The sequence below is a fragment of the Macaca fascicularis genome, chromosome 1, assembly GCF_037993035.2.
Source record: "Macaca fascicularis isolate 582-1 chromosome 1, T2T-MFA8v1.1".
In the NCBI taxonomy this organism is placed as follows: domain Eukaryota; kingdom Metazoa; phylum Chordata; class Mammalia; order Primates; family Cercopithecidae; genus Macaca; species Macaca fascicularis.
Genome location: NC_088375.1, coordinates 116,450,482 through 116,464,527, shown reverse-complemented (window position 1 = coordinate 116,464,527; position 14,046 = coordinate 116,450,482). Strand labels below are relative to the sequence as shown.

The 14,046-nt window shown below is 36.6% G+C and overlaps 2 protein-coding genes across 4 annotated transcripts in view; one reads left to right on the top strand and one right to left on the bottom strand.

Annotated features, from left to right (window-relative positions):
• Positions 1-14,046, top strand: part of WDR3 (WD repeat domain 3) — a 29,829-nt gene that overhangs the window by 10,466 nt on the left and 5,317 nt on the right. For all 3 annotated transcript variants that reach the window (XM_005542176.4, XM_005542177.4, XM_045364748.2), the window contains exons 7-23: positions 939-1,052; positions 1,237-1,338; positions 1,830-1,927; positions 2,516-2,623; positions 3,471-3,701; positions 6,160-6,253; positions 7,351-7,452; positions 8,769-8,854; positions 9,015-9,150; positions 9,853-9,909; positions 10,957-11,057; positions 11,277-11,388; positions 11,537-11,671; positions 11,955-12,005; positions 12,486-12,551; positions 13,016-13,108; positions 13,590-13,637. In XM_005542176.4, the coding sequence (XP_005542233.3) occupies positions 939-1,052; positions 1,237-1,338; positions 1,830-1,927; positions 2,516-2,623; positions 3,471-3,701; positions 6,160-6,253; positions 7,351-7,452; positions 8,769-8,854; positions 9,015-9,150; positions 9,853-9,909; positions 10,957-11,057; positions 11,277-11,388; positions 11,537-11,671; positions 11,955-12,005; positions 12,486-12,551; positions 13,016-13,108; positions 13,590-13,637 (1,734 nt within the window). The remainder of the gene's footprint in view (positions 1-938; positions 1,053-1,236; positions 1,339-1,829; positions 1,928-2,515; positions 2,624-3,470; positions 3,702-6,159; positions 6,254-7,350; positions 7,453-8,768; positions 8,855-9,014; positions 9,151-9,852; positions 9,910-10,956; positions 11,058-11,276; positions 11,389-11,536; positions 11,672-11,954; positions 12,006-12,485; positions 12,552-13,015; positions 13,109-13,589; positions 13,638-14,046) is intronic.
• Positions 12,600-14,046, bottom strand: part of SPAG17 (sperm associated antigen 17) — a 238,915-nt gene continuing 237,468 nt past the window's right edge. The window contains exon 49 of the mRNA XM_005542180.5: positions 12,600-12,829. The gene's annotated coding sequence lies outside the window, so the exon portion shown is untranslated. The remainder of the gene's footprint in view (positions 12,830-14,046) is intronic.

Sequence of the window (14,046 nt, the reverse complement as noted above, 5' to 3'; positions counted from 1 at the left end):
GATGGCCTTCAGAATATCTGTGAACCTTTCTCCTCAAACATATATGTAGAATTTTATGTTTATAAATATGTATATTCTGAAAAGATCTGTAACTTTTTCTTAGACATTCAAAGAATTTACATAGAAGAAAAGCTTGCAGACCTTAGGTTTAGCTGAATTTCGGTGTGTGCGGTGTCCAGCAGCCATTTTGATGGGAGTTACATTAGTAGGCTAGGGGTTATCTTTTATTTAAGGAGAAAATGTATCAACCTGTCTTGCGATGCCTTTGCAGTTCCTAATGCCAATTTGAATTTTTTGTTCTACAATATGGTCGACCTTTCACCTAAATACAGAGAAAATTTTGAAGTTAGTGAAGAGTGGGGTCGTTTTTCACTGTTGTCACTAAACAGTAGTCCATATGCTATAGAAAGTTTTTGGAGATAGTATAATGAGTAATATTCTGTTTGTATATTATGTAGTCAGTTTTTAATAAGTTCTGATACCTGCCCTGCTACTGAAGAGGTTTGATAAGGGAGATCACAGATTAGAAGCTATTATTGGCCATAAGAAAGATTTCTAAGTCTTCAGGATTAAGAGTTACCTCTTGGGCCAGGCACAGTTCATGCCTGTAATCCCAGTACTTTGGGAGGCTGAGACAGGAGGATCACTTGAGTCCACACACAAGTTTGAGACCAGACTGGGCAACATGGCAAGAACCTGTCTCTACAAAAAATTTAAAAATTAGTCAAGCATGGCGGTGCCTGTGGTTTCAGCTATTTGGGAGGCTGAGGTGGGAGGATGGCTTGAGCCCAGGAGATCAAGGCTGCAGTGAGATATGATCATGCCATTGCACTCCAGCCTGGGCGACAGAGTAAGACTCTGTCTCCAACAACAACAACAACAAAATACCTCCTGGAACATACTATTTCAGCTTTTATTTTCCCATTTTTATAAAACAGATTGAAGACCTGGAAGAACCAGACCCCAAGAAAATCAAAGGATCTTCTCCTGGAGTACAAGATACTCTTGAGGCAGAGGATGGTACCTTTGAGATGGATGAAGCCCCTGAGGATGTAATTTCATTTTCGTTTCTTAAGTTTAATTGTGTTGAATAGTGGGAAAGTAAGAATTGCAGATTTTTAGGGAATCATCACTTTAGGGAATATTTTTGTCACTTGCACTTATTAGAATTATATTTTTTTCAGAAGTTCAGCAGAACTTACATCTAACCTTCATCTGCTCTTGCTTCTTCTGTAGCGAATCCTTTCATGTAGAAAAGCTGGTTCCATAATGCGGGAAGGAAGAGACAGAGTTGTAAACCTTGCAGTCGAGAAGACAGGCAGGATTCTTGCTTGCCATGTGAGTACCATACTTAGGAGAAAATAACAAGGACTAGGCTGTTCCTTTCAAATACTCATTCTTTCATATTCAATGTAAAGATGACTTTTTCTTGACTCATGTTAATAATTCACTGTGTGGACCTATAATCTCTAGCTTTATTAGCATAACAACAGAAATAATAATTACTATTAGGTTGGTGAAAAAGTAATTGGAAAAGTAATTTAAAAAGTAATGGTAAAACCCGCAATTACTTTTACACCAATATTATTTTTATTAGCAACCATTTATTAAATGCTTGCTCTTCTAAGCAATTTAAAAGCATTTAACTTCTTGTTTAGCCTTCAGAGCAATGCTACAAGTAGGAAGTGATATCCTCATTTTACAGATGAGATAGCAAACCCAGAGAGATTAACTAAGGGAAGAAATATAAATATTGTTGTTTACTTTTGAGAATTAGGTAAATTACAGATTACCTCTCCTTGACTCACATTAACCTTTTGCCTTTCTAGGGAACTGATTCTGTGTTAGAATTGTTTTGTATCCTTTCCAAAGAGGAAATTAAGAAGAAAATGGACAAGAAGATGAAGAAAGCTAGAAAGAAAGCAAAGTATGTTTTCTTAATACTTATATTAATAATGAAATATCCTGGATAGGCCCCATGTTACTGAAAAAAACTGGCTTCTTTAATATTTACTCTCTTATCAATTACCGTTAAAAGTTAAAGAAGAACTTGTGAGGTACCGATAACCCAAATTTGTCAAATCTCAGAGAGATAGAAAATCATCTGATTCAGCAAATCTTTTGAGACCTATTCTGGTTTATTTAACATGGTTGGATTGTTAAGTGCAGGTTAATGAGTTTTCTAAAAAGTCCTGAAATTAGAAAAATAATCAGAGACGTTTCAGTGGAATAGTTGTAATTACAAGGACCTTGTTACAAGAAATTTTATGGGCTATTGCATTCAGAATCCATTTCTTAAGGGTAGCTATTAAGTGAAATAATACTTTATGACATTGTAGTGTACAAAGCATTTCCACTTACACTACATTGTTTAATTCTCATGGTAATCCTGTGTGGTTAAGTGACTTTTCGAGAATCACACAGTTTGTCGGTCGAGGGGCCAGATTTTGAACTCAAAGTGCAAAGCTGCTTCTAGAAAAATAAGAGCATGATACACTTTTCTTCTTCCCTCTAGATTACATTCTTGCAAAGGAGAGGAGGAAGATCCTGAAGTTAATGTTGAAATGAGTCTGCAAGATGAAATCCAGCGGGTGACTAATATCAAAACTTCTGCCAAAATCAAGTAAGTAAAAATAAATTATCTGAAGTTATCATAGAAATAGTCGGCTACCAAGTATTATTGGCTTTTTCATGCTATTTGTAAGCTGTCTATGAATTATATATTTGGAGACAGTGGTCGTGAAACATCTGTGTCACACTGTGCTCCTGTCGCCCTAACCATGGGCCCACTTTTTGTCTTGTATTTGGATTATTGTAGTACCCTTTTAGGTAGTCATTTACTGTCTTTTCCTGTGGTTAATTGAAAAAAAAAAAAAAAAAGTGTGCCCCACGTTCAGAAAGGATATAAAGTCACTTATAAAGAATACATACACAAAACGAAGGTATGTATCAGAACCAGGATCTGAGCCTAGTTTTTTTTTTTTTTGACTTAAAAGCCTACTCAATACTCAGAGCACTCTTTTTGTTTTTTCCCCTAATTTTTTTGAGATGGAGTCTTACTCTGTTGCCCAGGCTGGAGTGCAGTGGCATGATCTCGGCTCACTGCAACCTCAGTCTCCCAGGTTCTAGCAATTCTCCTGCCTCAGCCTCTCCAGTAGCTGGGATTACAGGCTTGTGCCACCACACTCAGCTAATTTTTGTATTTTTAGTGGAGATGGAGTTTTGCCATGTTGGCCAAGCTGGTCTCAAACTCCTGACCTCAAGTGATCCACTCACCTCGGTCTATCAAAGTGCTGGGATTACAGGTGTAAGCCACCACACCCAGCCTTACAGCACTCTTATTTGAAAAATTATGTATAGTTATTCAGGCTTTATATAGATAGAGGACATTGCAAAGCCTTTTCCTGGAAAAAGTTAACCTTGTGAGCTAAGATGGTAGCTAGAACATTTATGATTATTTTCTTATGCAGATCCTTTGACTTGATTCATTCACCTCAAGGAGAGTTAAAGGCTGTCTTCTTGCTGCAGAACAACCTGGTGGAACTGTATTCACTGAATCCATCCTTGCCTACTCCTCAGCCTGTCAGGACAAGCAGAATCACCATTGGGGGTCATCGTAGTGATGTGCGGACTTTGTCATTCAGCTCAGACAATATTGCTGTTCTTTCAGCTGCAGCTGATTCCATTAAAATATGGAACAGGTTTGTGAAATGATGTTTTATATAGCTGTATTTAGTAGTATTTCTTTACTTTTAAGTTTTTTTGGTACTCTTGAGGGTTAGTTATTAACTTCTTAAGGCCCTCAATACAATTGTCTTTAGTGTGTTTGGGCCATTAGCCTGTAGAGCTTAGAGAAGAAAAAGTTGCCTTTTAAAATGTGCCAAAAAAAAAAAAAAAAAGGCAAGCTTATTCCATGTCTAGCGCTTGTAACTGTACTTGGCTAGAGAAAAACACACAACCATACTACCTACTCTTTAAACTTAATAAAAAGCAGCCTGTTAGTGCTGCCCAGTAATTGTACCCTAATTTTTCACCCTTCTTTTACTTTCCTAGATGACAGTTTTACACCTTGCTTCTGTTGTCAAACCAAATATCTCCAAAACCTTTAAGCTAATGATCATATCTCCCATCTTAAAGGAAATAATAACCCCCTCTCACCCTGCATTGCTCTCCAGTTACTACCCCATTCTCTGATTCCATTTTTTCCATTCTGTCTTCATCTGTCTCCCATCAAGCTTTTGTCCCCACTGTTTCAGCAAAACAGTCATTGTCATCAGTGATCACGTTTCCAAATCCAGTGAGCTAAAAGCTTTATTTTATGATCTCTCCTTGAATTGATAACTTCCTCTCTTTGAAACACTTTCTTTGACTTTCATTATTTCCCCTTCCCTTGCTGTCTATTTATTCTCAGTCCTCGCTCCATCCTTCTTATCTTTATGACGTCTAAGTGTTAGAGTACTTTAGGGTAGAGTCTTTGGGCCTTTTGTGTATCTAAACTCACTTTATGTAATCTCCTGTCATGTAGCTTTCTCTGTGTGATGACACATACATTTATATCCAGCTTTAACCTCCTCCCTAAACATCAAACTCATGTATACAAATACTTTGTGTCACCACTTGGATGTCTAATTAAGCATTTCAAACTTTTATGTGTCCCAAACCAAGCTTAGATGTTCATGTCTCCAAAAATCCTCCCACCTGCTATTCCTTCAGACTTCCCTATCTTAATAAATGATTACTTGCTACCAGTTGTTGTAGTCTAAACCTTGTAGCCATTCTTGATTTTCTTTTATTTATTTATTTATTTAGAGACAGAGTCTTGCTCTGTCGCCCAGGCTGGAGTGCATTGATGTGATCTCGCCTCACTGCAACCTCCACCTCCTGGGTTCAAGTGGTTTTCCTGTGTCAGCCTCCCGAGTAGCTGGGATTACAGGCATGTGCCACCACACCTGGCTAATTTTTGTATTTTTAGTAGAGACAGAGTTTTACCATGTTGGCCTCGAACTTCTGACCTCAAGTGATCCACCCATCTCGGTCTCCCAAAGTGCTGGGATTACAGGCATGAGCCACCGCACCCAGCCCATTGTTGATTTTCATATCCCATATTCATCCAATCTATTAGCAGATCCTATCAGCTCTACCTTCAAAACTGATCCTGAATCCAGCCTCGTCTTACCACCTGCACTGCCACTGCCCCATTCAAACCACTGTCATCTCTCATCTGGGTTATTGTAATAGCCCCCTGACTGGTGTCCCTGCTTTCTTGCTTGCCCCTCTATAGTCTGTTCTCAACACAGTAGCCAGTGTAATCTTTTTATAGTGGAAGTTAGATCACTTCCAATAGTTCCATCTCACTCTACCTACCTTACACACCTTATCTCTTACTACTCTCCTTTTCTCCTCCACTAGAGCCACACTGGCCTTCTTGCTATTCCTTCAACAGAATAAGAATGTCCCTGTTCTTTCTGCTTGGATCCATCTTCCCCATTTATCCATAAGCTTTTTCTGTGTCTTATCAGATGACAGTCCTATCATTCTTACCCTACTCCTTGAACTCTTCATCCCCTTCTCCCAGCATTATGTTTCTTTGTAGCACCTATCATCTGATATACCAAATATTTACATATTTATTATTCCCAAAGAATGTTAACCTTTGTGAGATTAGGAACCTCTGCTGTTTCATCCACTGTTGTATCTCCAGCACCTAGAACAGTACCTGGTATGTAGTGGGCATTCAGTAAATGTGTGTTAAGTGGACATTTGATATATATTTGTTTAATTAATGAATGTTTGTGGTCCTATAAAAAATGTAGGGATATTTGTAATGATGTACTAATTTGACTTGTAACCCTTCAGACTCACTCACTTCTTGGTAATGGCAGATTGGGCTCTGTGGAGCCCAACAGACACTTCTACCCTGCTTTTGTGTGATTTCTGTTCCTTAGGATTTGGAGGCCTTATAAAGTAAACAAAGTTTGGTGCTCTTTAGTATTTTCTCCCATGACTATAATTGTATGTGAGTCAAGGGTTTTTAAGACTTTTGTCTTCTTCTATGTTGATCTGTCAACATGAGTAAGTGCATCGAAACCTACACACTGACCTCTAAAATGGGGAAGCAGATTCTCTTAACATGAGTTCTTTATTTTTTCTTTCTCATAGGTCTACACTGCAGTGTATTCGCACAATGACCTGTGAATATGCACTTTGCTCATTCTTTGTACCTGGTGATAGACAGGTGGTCATAGGAACAAAGGTAAATGGAGACTTTTTCTGGGATATCTGGATCTTTTCTACTAAAAATTCATAAAATTAAGAAATCTGGTTCTTTTTAGCATATTGGAGATGTACTGGAGCTAAGTAATCTAGGAGGATGTTAGTTTATTACATATTTTGTTTACTGAAGTTTTACTTTGTTAAAAATTATGAAGAAGAAAATTAAAATCATGATCCTGAGATAACTACCATTAACATTTGGTGATCATCCTTTCATGCATCTTTTTATGAGCACATATGTAATTGTGTTTTAATGAATGATAAAATATATTAAGGGTAATAATTATTATGTACCTAATATCATGCTTGGCAGACAGAAGCATTCAGTAAAGACAAACTGATCAAGTCCTCATTCCTAGGTGCTAGTCAGATTGGGAGACAGCCACGTGGAAATAAGCAGACATGGAAACGCTTATGCTGTCTGTACCACATTGTGTAGAAGAAGCTCATTGTAGAGCAGGCTTTGCCTCTGTGTGTGTGTTAGCATACATGCCGACACCATGACTATGGCATATACAGACCTCTAAATAGGAATTTTAAAGTGATTGCTTTCATGCCATTAAGATATTTTTAAAAATTCATTGCCTTCTTCAGTGTTGTAGGTAGATCCCATTTCTTATTGTCAATGTATTGCAGAGGAGGAAACGAAAAGCAGGTGGAAAAGAGTTGGTTAAGCCAATAACTGTAGAGGATCATCCATTTAAAGGATTGGCTAAACTTTAAAGGCTTTTAGGTTTGCATTTGCTATTTTGTTTATTCTGATTTGCCTGTGGTCATGATATTTTCCTTTTGAAGTTGTGGAACCAATGAAAGTAATGTGTCCAGTACTGCACAGTGGTATTATTCCATACTTATACACATGGCAGCCCTGCCAAGGTTAACTCAGCACATCAGTAGGGGATTTAATAGTATTTAATCAAATAGGAAATATAGAACATGGAACGTGGAATCCATTTCCTAAGCAATGGATCACATTTTTGCAGCTTGGTTATGAAGTCTTTTCTAAATTGTGCAGGCATGAATCATGGAGGTTGTAAGTATGTTCACTGGAGCTGTGCTCATTTTGTGTCTTCCCAGACAGGGAAGCTGCAGCTTTATGACTTGGCCTCAGGGAATCTGCTGGAGACAATAGATGCACATGATGGAGCTTTATGGTCCATGTCCCTCTCTCCAGATCAGGTAACTAAACCAGATTTTAAAGCCCTGGACTTCAGCCCTCTGGCCACAGTTCTCAATTCTTATATCAAGATTTACTGCTGCTAAGAAAGATTTCTCTCAGGGTTTCTTTAAAGAAAGCCTGAGTTTTGTTTTTTGTTTTTTGTTTTTTTTTTTGGTCTAATCTTTAGTGTTCATACATGATGCCTTCTTATATACCTGGTAAATGACTAGCTGTCATTATGAATGAAATGAAATCTTGTTTGGCTACTTTTGCTTATCAGCAACATGACATCAATCGCTCACCCTCGTGATTTTTTTTGCCAATGTTTTGTTAATACTTCTTAAGGGGAAATATTCTCTTGGGCAACATGATGCAGAGAACTGAGTAGACTTTGCTGCTCCTTTTTTTTCCCAAACAAACATCTATGACTGTACAAATTTAGTAATTTTAGCAAGTACGTTAGCCCTTACAAGTCAATAAATATGTGCTCACCTTCAGAGCAGTTCCTGGCAAAAGTATGCTTATTCTAGTAATGGGGCTGTTGCTTAGAAAATCTTGAGATTTTTATTTTTGACAACACCTTAAGAAATTTTGCCCATTTATTTAAATATTCTCAATGGTAGAAAATTTTCATCCATTGAAAGTAGATCTTAGTTTTGGAAAAAAACCTCTGAAGTTTAGAGTGTTTAATACCACTTGGGGTCCAAACAAAACAGCCGTGAGTCTAAAATAGTAATAAATCTTGCATTTGTAGAGTGTTCTATCTTTTCCATAAACTGTGGGGTCTTTTTTTCAACAAAACTAGGGATTACGGAAAGGTTGTTCCTTGTGTTATAAATCTATGAGGTGGCAGAACAGACACTTGAGATCCAGTGTTCTATGTACTTTACACTAACACTACCATGTAACGAGACTAATTATCTTGATAATGGAAAACAGCTTCCAACATATTTTAAGCAGGGACATTGCAGACTAAATTTATATCCTTCTGAGGCGAATACTTTAAACAAACGTAGATTTTCCATTCTATGTATATTTTTCAAACTAGTTTACTGAGAGTTTTTTTTTCTTCTTGATGCTAGATAATAGTATAACTAGAACTTTTCATAAGTTATTATTATTTCTGTCTATGTTAGTCGATGGTAGGAATTTTCACATAAGGTTTGTGGCAGCAGACCCAAAAGAGCAGTGAAAGGAGCTAGGGAGAACCACATTTTTCTTAATTTTTATCCCAGGACATTAAATGAAAATACTTTCTTAGACTTTTAAAATGTATCTTCATAGCAAAGTTTTTATGCTAAAGTAGTTTTTAATTGAAATTTCATTTGATTTTCAGCGTGGCTTTGTGACAGGTGGTGCAGATAAATCTGTCAAATTCTGGGATTTTGAGTTAGTGAAAGATGAAAATAGTACCCAAAAGAGGTGAGTAGATATTTTTTTGTACCCATTTTTTGGAGTGAAAATTGGGAGCTATTGAATGGCCTTTTGACATATTGTATCGTTTGTTGTGCTCTAAAGAGTTAGGATTTTTCTGAATTTGTATACTCATTTATTTTTTTCTTGATGTTTTTTGTGGTGCTAGACTTTCTGTGAAGCAAACCCGAACCTTGCAACTAGATGAAGATGTTCTGTGTGTCAGTTACTCTCCCAATCAAAAGCTATTGGCTGTGTCTTTGCTGGACTGTACTGTGAAAATTTTCTATGTTGATACTTTAAAGGTAGAGTGGTTATGCCCGGGGATATTTTCCCTTTCTGACTCACTGACCTTAAGAATTTGGGTTGAGGCTATAAAGAAGTGGCCTTGACTGTGCCCAGCAGTAGTACATTTCTAAAAATGTGTGTGTGAATCAAAGCAATGTAAGTATACTAGGGAAGCTAGCATTTTAAAATAATTCTATCGTTCATGAATTTTGTTTAAAGCAAGTTATATTTCATGTGTTCAAAAAATCTTGTGGACAGAAAATTCTGTCATACTAAGTAGTCATAGAGCATTGCTAGGTGTCCTGGGCAGTGATTTCACACTTGGCTATGTATTAGGATCATCTAGATTGCTTTTAAAAATACAGATTACTGAGCCCTATACCCAGAGAGTTGAGAGGACCAGGTTGGGCCTGGGAATTTTTTTGTGAAACAAGTGCCCTGGAATCTTTTCAGTGAAGAGATCCAGAGATCTGACTGAGGCAGTAAGCTTCTGGGGGCCTCCTTGCCTCCACTATACTGCAGTATTTTTGGCAAGTGCATGGAGGATCTGTGTAGTGGACACAGGTACTCCTACAAAGCTGTCTTTTGTGGGTTGTCTTTGAAAATACAAATATAAAGCAATTTAAAAATGTGTTTAAAGTTATATTTTAGACCTACATGTTATAAATTATACCCATATTTTATAGACAGACATTAATTATTTTTTTTTTAATGTTTAGTTTTTTCTCTCACTGTATGGACACAAACTACCTGTTATATGCATGGACATCTCTTATGTAAGTAAAGTTCAAATAGTGTCTCAGTAATAGTTGTCTTTTCTGAAGCAGATACTTTCTTAATTCTGGCTTGATATCTTCATTTTAGATTATTTGTTTTTATCATCATTCTTTCTTTAAAAACAGTCTCAAATTAATATATATTGTGTCTTATATATATTACTTTAATGTTTTCAGAATAATTTTGCAAATATTATCTCTATCCTTCTTGTAGCTCTCCCAAATAGTACTTTGTTGTTTAAAATACTATAATTGGTAGAGTACACTAAAATATGAAAGACTTTTAAAAAGGCATTCCATTTTGTTCTGAAGGATAATGCTGCTGAGGAGCTTGGATTTATATTTGGATAGTTATGGTATTTTACACTATGTAAACTTTTGGTCTCTTGACCAAAATCATTTATTTCCCAATATCTAGTTTTGATTAGAAGTGGCAATGTATATTAAAAAAAATGTCTATTCTGCAGAGCGAGACTCCATCTCAAAAAAATAATGTCTATTCTGTGTGAAAGGAGCTGACCTCATAGCTGTCTGTGATCATGTACTAACAATGTTAAGTTACAGTGTTAAATATATTTCTTTCTTTCTTTTTTTTTTTATATTGACAACCATTTGAACCAGGCATTGAAATAGGAGAGATAAGAGAAATAGTGATAGGGAACGTGGGATACATAAACATTCTAATAGAGGCTTTCTCGGCTTCTCTTCTGTTTCTCTCTCCCACTTTCTTTCCAAATCCCCTGCCAGAGATTAGAGAATCTTTTTCCTATCTAAAAAAGTAAATAGATAACCCTACATCAAGGCATAGCACTGCCCTGTGGCAATATGAAAGTATGTAAGCCACAGTGTTCATGCTTTTACTTAACAAGCTTTTTAAGTATCTCTGTAGGTAAGAGCAAAGAATTCAGTGTTTTTAGTAGAGATGAAATCAGTTTTTTGGCTTCATTTTAATGTGTTTGAAAGAAATGGGTTAAATATTCTGGTTACCTTTTTATTCATATACAGAATTCAAAAATCAAGGTAATATTTTACTTTTATTTGCCATAGGATGGAGCACTTATAGCAACTGGCTCCGCTGATAGGAATGTGAAAATCTGGGGTTTGGACTTTGGGGACTGCCACAAGTCTCTCTTTGCGCATGATGACAGGTACATATAGTCTTTTCAGATGCCTCCCTTTGAGTTATCTGTAAGTATCACTTTCCTTGAGCATCTGCATCTATTTTTCAGTGTTCTCAGGCAGTGATATAAGTTCTAAAATACAGTTAGACAGTCTAGAACTAGCTAGTCAAAAGCTATTTATGTGTGTAAAACTCTTTTTACTAACCTGGAATTTGTTGACATTTTAATATTTCTGTCATTTTTCAGTGTGATGTACCTACAGTTTGTACCCAAGTCTCACCTCTTCTTCACTGCTGGAAAAGACCATAAGATTAAACAGTGGGATGCAGACAAATTTGAACACATACAGACTCTGGAGGTAACCACATGCCTGCTTTGCTTGCTCAGTACTTAAAAAATACTTTTAAGAATATTTACATTACCCACTAAGAGTGGTCTATGAATGAGATATTCTTGAGGTGTTTTTTTTTTGTTGTTGTTGTTGTTGTTTTTTTTTTCCCCTCCAGGGGCATCACCAGGAAATATGGTGTTTGGCTGTAAGCCCCAGTGGAGACTATGTTGTATCATCGTCCCATGACAAATCTCTGAGACTTTGGGAGAGAACAAGGGAGCCTCTTATTCTTGAGGAAGAAAGGGAAATGGTAAGAACTTTAGGCTTGGTTACAAATATGCCAGTGGGTATCTGACAGGCTGTCCTAGTTGAAGTTTTCTGTGTAGTGCAGTTATACCTCATTCATTACAAGTCCAAGAACCTTCAGGAGATCTGTTCAAGACCATTGTCACCCATTTCAGAAGCTAGGCAGAGATAAAGATGCCATTAGGGGGATTATGTTGTCAAAGAAGCACCGTCTTGCTGCCTCATTTCTCTTTATATAGAGACCATGTTTTTTCCTCTCAAATTAATGTATATCTATCTCATGGCAGGAAAGAGAAGCAGAATATGAGGAGAGTGTGGCCAAAGAAGACCAACCAGCAGTAAGTAAATTTGGGGGACCTTGAGATTATGCCCCATATATAGTTATCTTATTGAAATTGACTATAATGTCCAGAATTTCTAATAGGATTAAAATTGAGGCTAGAAGTTGAAGGTATCACCAGCCGATAAAGAATCTGTGTGATTCTTTCTCTTCAGCTGTATATCCCAATTTTGTGGTTCAAGTGATTGACCAAATTTGCTATTGAATAATTATCATTCTGGCAATTGAGGCTTGAGGGAATTATTTTATTCACTGTAGAGCAAAAATAAACATTAGAAAATTTGGATATTCTCTTTTTAAACATGTGCAAGATATTCTTATGATAATACATATGCTAAGTACTGTTACTGGTAGCTGGTAACACTGTTAGTATTTTCATAAAATAATAATAGCTGTTCTTATATGGATGTAAGATTAATTTATCAGCTCTTTAACTCTGGTCAACAGTGTTGTTCAAAGATTTCTTTGTTTCTGGCAGGTTCCAGGAGAGACTCAAGGCGACAGTTACTTTACTGGAAAAAAAACTATCGAAACAGTGAAAGCAGTAAGTTGATATAGAATGTGGTTTCTCGTTTTTTAATAAGATCTCAACTTTTTAGTGAAAGTTTTATTCTGTATCAACCCGAAAGCCATTTTTTGGCAAAAAGTTCATGAGATTTAAAGATGGGGATTATAACCTGTTTTCTTCTCTTGTAACCAAAGATGGGAGTAGTCCTGAATCTCTTTGATCAGTATGTGCTCCTTTCAGGTGTTCCTGGGACCTGCCCTATTCAGAGTGTCTAGGTATCATCCCACCTGAGTCCACGACACTTAGTCTTCTCCCTGTACATTAAAAAATAAGAAAACCAAAAATGTCTTTAAACGCTTTTTGGCACTCTATTGGCACATCTTTATTAAACGGATTGAAGCTATTTCATTTGGCAAATTTCTAGTCAGCTCTTCCAGTTTCAGTGTCCTGGGATGATGGAGTGTGTTGTGATGATTTCTTTCCTTTGTCATCATCTGTAGGCTGAGAGGATTATGGAGGCTATTGAGTTGTACCGAGAAGAAACTGCAAAAATGAAGGAACACAAAGCCATTTGTAAAGCTGCAGGGAAAGAGGTAATAAGAGAGTATAGTAAGTTACAGTATCAATAAAGGGATTTCCCAAGGAGAAAAACCATTGTTTTGGGATTTATTAGCTAAGATCAGGATATGCAATAAATGGAGTAGAATCTTTCCCACTCACTACATTAGAAGAAATTGAGGAACTGTGGGAAGAAGGGCACTTGGTCTTAGTGAAAGCGAAGGAAAGGAAATTACAGATTGAGGTGATTACTGTCTTGAGTAGAAACTCACGTTCCTACTTTGGTTTGGGAGGCAGGGTAACCATTTCAGATTTCTAGATAAAATACATTGTTCCAGCTCATTCATGAATACTATAGAAACTAACAGGCTTGATAATTCTTTTACACTCTGTCAGTTTTTTAGGGTCTCTTTTTTCTCTTTTCAAAATTATAAAATACTGTTACCACTCTGTCTATAACAAATGCTATACAAGTCTCAGTTTTTTTAATGACTTGATTTAATAATTTCTTCATAGGTTCCACTTCCCACCAACCCCATCCTAATGGCTTATGGCAGTATCTCAGTAAGTAAAATGTCTAATGGTTTCCCCTTGGTTATTCAAAGTTACTTACAAGGACGAGAAAGGAAGTAGAGGCATTATGATTTGGGGATGGATTACTGGGAATACTTTGTCTTTAAAAGTCTCTTTTGAATCTTGGCATTCTCTAAGATATTTTGTATTTCAAAAGCACCACTTTAGTGTAACTTCCCAAGCCAGCCTTTTTGATTGGACTAGACTGGCATTCTTCTATTTTCTAGTGCTTGTTTATGTTTAGTGTCCAAAGCCCTGTGAAGATTCTGTTCATCTAAATTAACTTTCGAATCAGCCTTCAGAGGGAAAGTTGACAGAAACCAGTCTGATGAGATAAAGAAGAGAGAGGGGAAGAATAATGGGAGAATGTATGTTTATCTAGTAATCTCTAATTAGTATT